General features: G+C 53.0%; 1 protein-coding gene across 2 annotated transcripts; it reads right to left on the reverse strand.

The window, feature by feature from the left end:
* Positions 1-435: 435 nt before the first annotated feature.
* Positions 436-8,945, reverse strand: ICMT (isoprenylcysteine carboxyl methyltransferase). Of its 2 annotated transcripts, XR_006221174.1 has the most exons (6): positions 8,743-8,945; positions 7,757-7,845; positions 6,695-6,864; positions 5,700-5,917; positions 3,448-3,849; positions 436-1,163 (listed from the first exon to the last, which is right to left on the reverse strand). XR_006221174.1 is itself a non-coding variant. In XM_042996425.1 (5 exons), the coding sequence occupies exons 1-5, from the start codon at positions 8,935-8,937 to the stop codon at positions 3,667-3,669; spliced, it is 855 nt and encodes a 284-aa protein (XP_042852359.1). In that variant the 5' UTR covers positions 8,938-8,945; the 3' UTR covers positions 436-3,666. The 2 variants fall into 2 exon arrangements, 1 of the variants encoding a protein (XP_042852359.1); XM_042996425.1 differs by having other exon boundaries at positions 436-3,849.
* Positions 8,946-10,421: the final 1,476 nt, after the last annotated feature.

Below are 10,421 nucleotides of genomic sequence, written 5' to 3' on the forward strand. Positions count from 1 at the left end.
ATGGAACATGCTTGGGGTTCTCTCTTTCCCTTTCTCTCTGCCCCTTCCCCACCTGCACTCTCCCTCTCTCTCTCAAAATAGATAAATAAACTTAAAAACAAAAAACAAAAAAAACAACCACCAAAAAATGAACAGCAAATGGCTTCCATGTGCCAGGTAGGGCAGCACATCAATCCGTGAAAATGTCACGTCAACATCCACCGTTCTGCCCCTGCGTTCAGAGCACTGATGTCCTCATTCCAAAGCCCAAACCCATGGGAGCCTAAAAGGCAGGAGGAACTCGTCACAACAAACTGGTTACAGATTAGAATTCAAAACTGAATTGAAGGGGCAAAACACATCTGGTTTTATGCTGTAGGTCCCGGACATTTCTTAGCCAGTGATGACGTGATCTTAGAGTTCCTACATCCCACACAATCACGCTACCGCTCATAGTGAAATCAAGTACAGTTTTATTTAAGAATTGGAAATAATCAGTATCTGTGAAAGAAAATCCAATTTAAAATACTTAAATAAACATTTCTGCATGTAAAAAGAAGAGTAAAATAATTACTCCATTAAATTACTCTCCTAGCTATGGGACGGCTTCCTCTAGAGCAAGCGCTTGGGACCACCCCTGCCGGCTGGCCCTCGGGGCCCAGGACAAGGCGTCAAGCTCTCACAGCAGGGCGCAGAGAGCAAGCCTCTCCCACCAACCTCATCGAGCCACTACAGGAGCAAGATGTGGTGGGAGATCGCAACTATCTAAGGCAGTAAGAAAGTGCAGAGAAGGGACAGTGGGGGTCACTGTGCCTATTACGGAGGGGCTGCTACCAAAAAGCTGGAGCTGTGGCCGGCCCTCCTGAGCCTAAGCTACTAACACGTGTATTGGTTTAGGAATACTTCCCTATCGTGTCCATCACTCAGAGTGTTAAATAAATGGAAGGGACTAATCAAGTTTAGTTTTGAGGCTCAAGAAGCAGTTCATACAGATGAAGGGGCAGTGGGGTACGCTGCCTTTCGCTTTCGGCCAGGCTCACCCCACTCACTACCTCTTTTCTGCGAGCTGCTATTCTCGGCCACAGCCTGCAAATCCTCATAAAACGTCTCACTTTACGCTGCTTCAAAGTAGCTTTGTTCTGTGCAGTGCCTTTTTTTCCATTTAAGAATCTCCACTTTAAAACCTGCAATGGAAAAAGTAAGTAATCTCTTGACAGTTTCTTAATTTGAGGGAACTGGTGACGTGGCCTTTACCCAAAAGCTTTTGGGAATACCCCAAAAGCCTGCACTTCATTAACCTGATTCTCTGCATGCACACTGTCACTGCTAAATTTATAAAGTTAAAAATAATCTGAAAATGTCAGTACTAGATGAAAGTCAATCACTTGCCAAATCCTGCCCCTAAGCAGTTCATCTTTTCTCCCTAAGTAACTGCTCACTTCTGCCCTGGGCGTACAAGTCGGGGTGAGGGCGCCCCCCTAGTCCCGCCCCTGGAAGAGCTCTTTAAAGCCCAGGTGGTGTAACAGCAGCACCTCGCCACAAAACACCAGGCCCACGTTCTGGGCTCAGGGCCCCGGCAGGAAGGTGGGCTTTGAGAATTCCAGCAGGTGGGGCAAGATGAGATCGCCAAACGCCAACACCTTCAGACTTTCTGTCCACAAAGCCAGGGGGCCATCATTAGCTGTTCTCCATCTATTAAAGACAGCTTCACAGCCCTCAGTGGGAATGAAAGTTGGGTCCAATCCCGGTAGATACAGCACAGCACTTTCCCTCAAGCAGCTGGGGATGGCTGCCAAAACCCCAGCCACACCCTCCTCCATTCTGCAGTCCCAATGAGCGGAGCTGACTTTGCTAAGCGTGGTCTGGAGAACAAGTCAGAAGTGAGTCAACTCGAGTTCCCAGAGTAAGTGCATGTTGAGTCCCACTGGGGAGTGTTCGTGCCAGAAGGACCTGCTGCTGAGTGCTCCAGCGGCGGCCTCGGCCGGCCTGGCTGCAAGGCCCTCACGAGGGCCGATGGTAGAGTCCGCTCACACGGGCGAGCGGCATCCCAGGAATCAACAAACCCGTAAACCTCTTTGGTATACATAATAACAAAAAAATTAATTAGGCCATGAAATCTAGAAACGAGTGATGTTTCTGAGTTGGTAAAATGCTCTTCTGAACACACGTTTCCAGCGTCTGGTACAGCAAAGCAACGTCCACGTCTGTGTGACTCTGGCACAGGATAGATTTCATTCACGCCATTCTCTCTCATCTAAGTATTAAAAACGTTTGACGTTGTTCTTCTAAGTTTTCACAACACCCCTATGAGGTAGGTGGTACTGACCCCATTCTACGGATGGGGAGTCTAGGCACGGAAAGGTTAAGTGGCTCCTCGAAGCCGCCCGGCACGGCGTGGCAGCACAGCAGCCCTCCAGCCGGGGCCGCCGCGGCCGTCGTAATCAGGCTCCGTTAGCGCCACCGCGGAAGGATTCCACGCGGAGACCAAGGCCCTCTCTGGTCCAGAATTAAACAAGGGTCCTAAAGCTTACGTACTTAAAGCCAACCACTTTCCCCAAACTTGAAAAACAAAAATACCGACTACATCTCCGTCGGGACCATTTGCTCTATTTAAGACTCTCGTACACTGACTTGCTTGAATGTTGCGGTGGTGTGTGCGTAAACCCCCTTGGGAAAGACAGTGCGAGATGATGTTAGAGATGGTGAAGTTCTGAGAACAGAACATAGAAATCAACAGTTGAGAGATTTCAAATGAAACAGAAAAATATAAGCTATGGTGAAAGACTGAAATCCCAAACCAACGGAGAGCAATACTTCCCGGTGTCTGACGACGCCTTACACAGAGCACGTGCTCAGTGAGCATTTCTCTGTTAAAGGAAAAATGACACCCTTTGACATGCCTGTGTCACTGACAACAGCCCCCTCTGGGGAGAAGAGCGGGAGCCAGGACCCCGGGGAAAGCCACAGGGGTCGTCTCCCTGGCCAGGGGTGCCCTTGTGAACACAAAGCCACTCAGCCAAGTTGTCTGGAGGTGTCCATTCCGCCAGATAAAAGTTGGGGCTATAAACACCAAGTGAGTCCCCTCTGAATCTATACTGCTATTTATAAAAAATAGATATGTAAATACGATTAAATATATTAAGAGCCAAAGTGCCTTATAAAGAATTATCTTAAAACTGTATAGATGCTCATGCACTTAAGCACAGAAAGAAGGAGGTCGAAGCTGTGCTGTTTGTGTTTTTCGGTTAAAGATTCTGAACGAATTTCTAACACTAAGCACTGATGCCCACATACCCCTTCCTGCAGAAGAAGCCTTACTCGACATCATGAGCGAGTCCACCTCTCCCGAGGGGTCTTGGTTACACTAAATACCTCGTGGGCCATGGGCTCTCGCCAGGGCCCTTCTGGAGGGGCACTGTTGAATATTGCTGTTATTTGCTCCTTGCCCACCTTTAATCTATGTCCTACCTTGATTGAGCCCAAGAACAGATTGCTCTAGGGTATGGGGTCCTTTGGTCCTAAGGCCTTCTGACCGTTTGGTCTCGAGTGATATTCCAGAAGAGTAACTGGTGACGTATAAAATGATTCAGAAAATCCATTCTGCGGCGTGGCTGCCAGAGGCAGTTCTGTCCCGGGCTGTGTGGAGGGGGGAGGCCCTTCGGCCCAGCCTGGCCCGCTCCTGCTATGTTATAGCTCCACCTTGACCCCTTTTATAAAAGGCAGGCCTGTGGGCACCCGCTTCTTATACTCCAGGTACTCGTCTCCAAAAAAGTGAATTAATGAGATCTCCTCTTCTTCTGTCCGATCTCGGAAGAATCGCCACACCGTCAGAGCGTAGCCAACGCCACAGATGGGGTTGCACAGCATCACCTGACAGGGGACACAAAGTCGATCGGGGTCAGAGTGTTCCGACACCACGAACGTCAGCAGCACTGCTTCTCCTGAACACCCGCGGTCGACTTCCCGTCAGGGAAGGGCCCCAGAGATTCTCAAATACTATCAGGGTCTTTGAGAGCAGCGGCCAGGGCACACGCACTGAAACCACCCCACCGCGTTCACATTAGAGCTAAACGCTCATCACGGCAGTTTTCTTTCATACGCTTTTCTGTTGTTCCTCTTATGTGAGAGGTACCTAAAAATTAAAACATCAACTTCTCAGATTTCAGTCCTCGAGGCTGATGGCAGCTCCCCGTGGGGCTCCTAGCCTGTCCCTTCCTGTTCCATGCACCCCCTCCAGCCTGCAGCTGCCTGGTCCCCGGCCCCTGCCCTGCACCACACCCCCCCCCGCCCCTCTGCCGCCCCAGCCCATCCCTGTACCAGATCCACTGCTACCTGAGCTTATGAAATCACTTCTTTCTTCAAACCACTCCCCTGCCCCAACCCAGAAAAGCAGCACCTCGGCCACCTCCTCTGGCCCCTTTTCTCTGGGCTGTACCCCCACTCTGACTGCCTCTCACTTCCTTACTCATGTGCTTTCTCCACTCTTAAGAATGTCTTCCCCACTGATCCACAGCCAAACAGTCCCTCCAGGCCAAGAACACCTCCCGGCTCTCAGGAACTTCCGGTGCTGTGTGGGAAACCCACTACTCCACCCCTGCCCCTTCTGATGGACCCCTACGGACACATGTCTTCCCCCAGTGGGCGATTTCCACCAAGAGCCAGGCACATGCCCTTGACTTCTTATTCCCATCACTACTTACTGGGCACTTAACCGTATTCTGGGCACAAGTTAAGCCCTTTACGACCAATAAGCCCCTACACTGAACCTATGGGGCGGCACTGCTGTCCTCAGTGTGTGAGGACAGAGAGGCCAAGCAGCCAACATGACAGCCAGGACTGGCCCTGTCCGTGCCCCAGAGCCTGTGCCCTCACAGCCAGCAACCACATGTGGCTTCCCAACACACCCTATACTAGGGTTTCCCAACTACAGCCCACAACCTGTTACTGAGCCCCGAAATCCATTTAGTGCATCACAAATAACAAGATAGAAAACAGGAGTATTTTGTACTCAGTAAGAACAAATATTGCTCTGGGAAAGACCTGTTCCGTTTTCATGCATGTCTGTGTGCCGGGCCACAGTGTAAAAAGACCTATGGTCAAAGAGGTACGAAAACTCTTTAGTCCTAGAGCACTTAAATACATAGGCAGCATTTATGGTAAATTACACGATTCAACTACAATCAACTTGTTCCCAGGGAGTATGATCGTTAATGCAGCAGTCTTAAGTTTCAGAAATGAAAGTTTTAAAATAAATCCCGGGGCGCCTGGGTGGCTCAGTCAGTTAAGCGTCCGACTCAATTTTGGCTCAGGTCATGATCTCACCATTCGAGAGACTGAGCCCCGAGTCAGGCTGTGTGCTGATAGGGTGGAGCCTGCTTTGGATTCTCTCTCCCTGGCTCCCAGCCCCTCCCCACTCATGCTCATGCGTGGTCTCTCTCAAAACAAACTTTAAAAAAATAAATGAAAAGAAAAGAGAAAAAAGGAAAGAGGAAAGGAAAAGAAAAGAAAAGAGAAAATAAATCCTGTGTAGTAACCTGCCCCTTCTACACCCACTGAAACACAACAGAGGGCACATGCACCTATTTGAAGGAGACCAATAACCTTGCAGATCCAATGAAATCCACTGAACTGTACATTTCAAAATGGTACATTTTATGGCGTTAAGTTTTTTAAAATGTAAAAAGAATCCAAGGCAACCACTGTCATTTCTGATACTGTACCTGGGTTCCAATGCTCCAGTAAAACCACCCAACGTAAGAAGGATGCCGAAACCAAGCATACACTCCGCTTGTCACCAGGGTATGAGTCTCTGATTTTTCATTCTGCACCACGTGATTGAAATTGGAACCAGCTGTGAACATGGCCGCTTTCCTCAGACATTCTCCAAAGACCACCATCAGCAACCCCAAGGCACTGAGCCAGGTGATCTGCTTCAGTTCTGGAGGAGAGACATGTGACAGACAGGAAGTGAAGACATGGGCCCATGGAGCTCCCCTGCAGATGCTTAAAATGAACCTATTTCTCCAAGGCCAGCAACATTAGGAAACATGCTAGTGGGCAATTAGCATTTGTCATCACATTAAAATTTAATTATAAGCAAAACACATTCCCCTAAGTCGCGCTGTTCATTTGCTTCAAGTGCCAACAACCCGATTAGAGCATCATGGCAAAGACCTGATGAGCTCTCCATCCGCGTCCCTCTGTCACATGCCCCTCCTTCCCTTGGGGACAAGGACAGCTAAGTGAAGCAGAGAGGGATCCAATGTTTCCCATTCTGGCCCTTTACCAAATCCTGGGAACCACATATATTTTACTTAATTTGCTGTGGAAAGTTCCATTTGAGAGTAGGTTTCAGATGCAGAGGTTTTTGCTAATAACATCTTGACACGAAAAGCCTCAAGTCACAGAAAATGAACAGATGCAAATCTCTGACCGTAAAATTAGAATTATAGCTATCGAAGGTCGGGACTTCACATGAGGTAGTGCGGTACGTCGTGGAAGGCTTAAAGCAAACGGTCAACATGTCCTCCGTTCAAAATCCGGAAGCGGAACCCACAAGCTGTGCTTGTCCTTTATAAAGAGCTTAGTGAGGACGGAGAGCTGGGGAAAGCCACTCGGGGAGATTACACCTGGGAGGCGAGCCCACGTCACCACCCTCAGGCCTGCACAGAAGCCACCCTTCTCCCCTCCAGAGGGAAACGTGGGACACACTGACCTGGCCAAAAGATATTTTCGAGTGTGAACTCTATCCAAGAAGAGAGAGCAGCTACTGTGTACTCCAGACTGTGATTCAGGAGAAAGGAATCCAAGGACAGACTTTTGGGGTTATTGACTGCTGTGACCAAATATTCAGAATAATGGAATAGTGACAAGGAGCACATATACCTATTTAAAAACAAAAAGAAAGAGAGGTAAGTTGGGGCAAGGGAATCAAGTTGGCCATAAGTCCAAGTGCAGATCTGGGTCTGCCAAACTGTCCCTGAATTCTCTGAGGAGGTCCTGCTGTCACCTACCTGAGAGTGGACATCAGGCACCCACATGTCACGTTACTCTTCGGGTCTGCAGAAGGTGGGGCTTTGAAAAGACTACTTTTGAATGTAACAGACCCCACAAACAGACTAGGGTCATGAAGGCATTATGGGCCCTTCAGTCTTTTAGAAAGGATACCACACCACACAGTAAAATATGAAAGTGGAACACAGTCAAAACAAAGCAGTGATGTATGTTGAATACAAAAATGCAGCCAAACAAATAACTCCAGCAAAGAAGGATTAGATGGCTCAGAGAACTGATAACGGGAGTTAAAGCCTTTTACCTGAAGCCACTGGTTCATATCCAGGTCAGGGACTAGAAGGCTCAAGGGACTGAAATCATAGTGTAGGGGAAAATCCTACAGTGGCCGTGGGGGAGGCGCTAGATGTGACCTAATAGAAATTAGAGACGGAAAAGGCCTATGAAGACGAGCCAGAGCCTTGCCCCTTCCTGTCACTGAGGACCTGTACCCTCTTCTGGGAAGGGCTCGTCACATTACTGATGAAGGCGCCTATGGGGAGGGTGCCAGGGAGACCTGTTTCTGCCTGCAACAGAAGCGACCGATGGGCACAAGTTCTCAAGGTCGGAGACATAGGGATCTAGCTGGACACCAGAGACCGTACAGAATCCTCAACAGCCTTCAGCCAGTCAGAGAGGACACACAGGGATGAGGATATACCACTTCTGACCCTCTGATCCTCCCACCCTCGCCTCAAAACCACTCTTCCCCCCAAATACATCTTACCAGCCAAAGTGACTCCAAGAAGACTGGCTAAAACTTAGCAACATGCCGCAGCCGAACACGAAGCCAAGGAAGCAAGCTCGGATGGCTATCTGAAATGGACCCAAAAGAAGCTCAGTCACCGGGCTGTTCCCTGAGCACACATCCGGGCTGCAAGAGCACACACCCCACTTCCTTGGGACAAGTAGGCTACTGGGAAACACTTAGAGCTGATCTGCTCAGAGACTAAGAGGGTAAGGCAAACGTGCCTGGGGTTCAAATCCCGCATCCACCCCTCTCTGGTTGTGTGGCCTTGGACAAGTTACTTAACCTCTCTGGACCTCCGTTTCCCCCCTATACACAACGGGGACAACAATGCTACCTACCTTTTAGGACTGCTGTGAAGAGTACCCGCATAAAGCACTTAAGAGTGCTGTGTGTAAGTTCGAGCTACCATTGCTATCATTACTGCTATTATGATTCAGAGCAGTGGGAACACCGCATGAACCTCGTTTACTGGCCAGACTCTCCCGAGTCCACGCAGCAAGTCTAGTCGGGGACGTGCGGGGCTCTGTGCCCAACCCCCTCCGAGTGACACTGCGGGGGCTTCTGACCTGACTTGGCGGCAGGTTAAGTGTGTCTCCACAACTTAAATGACATAAAGGAACTCGTGGGCCCGCTTCCTCCCCACGCCAAGCGCAGCTGCTGAACCGCACCAACTGCAACTTCCCACCCACTCCGCGGGAGAGAGAGGGCCCGCGACCCACGCCCCGCCCCCCCCACCCCCCCCCCCCCCCCACCCCCCCACCCCCCCCCCAGCCTGGCGAGGCGGGGTCCCTCCTGCCAACTGAACTTCCGGAGAAAGAACACGCCCGGGGGAGGCGGTCCCTCCCACAGGCCCAGCTCCCGGCCCACCCCGACCCCGAGGGGGACGGAGCCCGCGCGCTGCGCCCAACCCACCCGGGTCCCGCCCTCGCCCCGGCCCCGGCCCACCCCCGCCCGGCCCGCACCTGGTAGCGCGGCGGCCGGTAGAGCAGCAGCAGCAGCGCGTTGAGCCCAGCCACGTAGAGCGCCAGCCCGGTGCGGCCCTGCAGGCCGGCGCGCGTGAGCAGCGGCAGCGCGAGCACCGAGGCGCCCAGCAGGAAGGTGGCCAGGCTGAGGCGCGCCTCGGAGCCCGGCGGAGCCCGCGCCGCGCAGCCCGCCATGGCGCCGGGCGGCCGACGAGCGGGCGACGGCGCCGGCTGTAGCCCGGGGAAACCCGCCCGCCGCGCCTGCGTACTGCGCCGCCGACGCCGGCTGGGAAGCGCCGCCGCCTGGAGCCCCGCGCCGCCCGAGAGCTCTCGCGATACCGCCGCGCAGCGGGGCGGGGACCCGGCTTTGGCGGGAGCGCCCCGCCCACGGCCCCGCCCCACCCCGCCCCGTCAGCCCCCGGGGGAGTCCTCTGACCGCCCCCCCGCAGAGCGGCGGACGGCGGGCGGGGCGCCTGTGGCCCCGGCCGAGAGGCGGCTGCCGGCGGCTGCCAGAAAGCAGCCCCAAACTCAAGGACGCCCCTGTCCCAAGAAATCAGCGTGAAGCGACCCTGCCCTCGGACGGCCCCGCGCGGTGCCCCGGCGAAGCCGACACCCCTCGGCGCGCAGGCGCGAGCGGGGCGGCCCGCCAGGCGCCCAGGCTGCGACCGCGCGGGGACCCTGCCCTGGAGGCAGCCGGAACACCCCGTACTGGGCAACCGCGCGCGGGACGACCGCCCACTTCGTGGTGAGGGAGCATGTTGGCCAATGGCGAAAAAGCGCAGGAGGCTGCACCGCGTTTTCCAAAAGGCAGAATTCAAAAGTTTACAGTGCGACTTTGGCTTCGCTGGGGAAAAGCACAAGCAGACGTGTGAGCATGGGGAAAAGATTGGAATTATTTAACAGCGGTCACCTTCAGGTGGTGGGACTCGGGGTGACGTTCATTGTCTTCTTTATATGTTGTATGTTTTTGTGTTTTCCACATTGCCCACAGTCAACATACATTACTTTTTGAATCGGAAATTGCTCTTTTTTTCGAAAGGGTTAATGTCCTCTTCTGGGGAGCTCACAGAGGGACGATGAAGGAGAAAAGCAAGTGAGCAAGTGACCAGAATGGAGTATGGCGGGTGGGAGTGGACAGGAGCCAAGTAAGAGTGGAGGAGAGGGAGGGGCTCCAAGGAGGGGCCTGCGGATGGGCGGGCAGAGGGCTAGGAGGCAGCTTGGAAGAGATGCTGGAGCTAGGTCTTGGGGCGCTCGGGGACCCGCAGCGTTAGGCTGGAAATGAGAGCAAGGACATCTGTGGGGAGGGAGGGAGGGAGGGAGGGTTGGCACTGAGTTTGCAGACACAGAGGCAGGAGAAAGGAAGCCTGAGTTGGGATAGGGGACAGGCCCCCGGGGAGGCTGGAGCCCAGAGTAGTGGGTCAGAGAGCGCGAGACCAGACTGAGCTGCAGTCAGCCAGGCCTGCATCTGAGCCTCTGGCTGCCCCACTCTCTCGTCTGTCCCTGCAGGACCTGGCAGGAGGCCTGAGGTCTGAGCAGCTGGGCTCGGGGAAGGATGGAGAGCCTGGGATTGAATCCTGGTCTGAGGACTGCAGTGGCCCAGCTTTGTAACCTCGGGCAAGTCAACTCCCAAGTCTCAGCGTCCTGTAAAACAGGGGTCCTGATTTCACCATCAGGTATTG

Source organism: Panthera tigris, chromosome C1 (assembly GCF_018350195.1).
Source record: "Panthera tigris isolate Pti1 chromosome C1, P.tigris_Pti1_mat1.1, whole genome shotgun sequence".
NCBI lineage: Eukaryota > Metazoa > Chordata > Mammalia > Carnivora > Felidae > Panthera > Panthera tigris.

Bases quoted from the DNA above. Each gene is read 5' to 3' on its own strand.
- ICMT (XM_042996425.1), bottom strand. From the start codon at position 8,937: ATGGCGGGCTGCGCGGCGCGGGCTCCGCCGGGCTCCGAGGCGCGCCTC. The intron at 6,865-7,756 runs GTAAGATGTATT...GTTTTTAAATAG, and splicing joins TCTTGGAGTCACTTTGGCTG to GTATATGTGCTCCTTGTCAC. The intron at 3,850-5,699 runs GTACAGTATCAG...GTCCCCTGTCAG, and splicing joins ACTGGAGCATTGGAACCCAG to GTGATGCTGTGCAACCCCAT.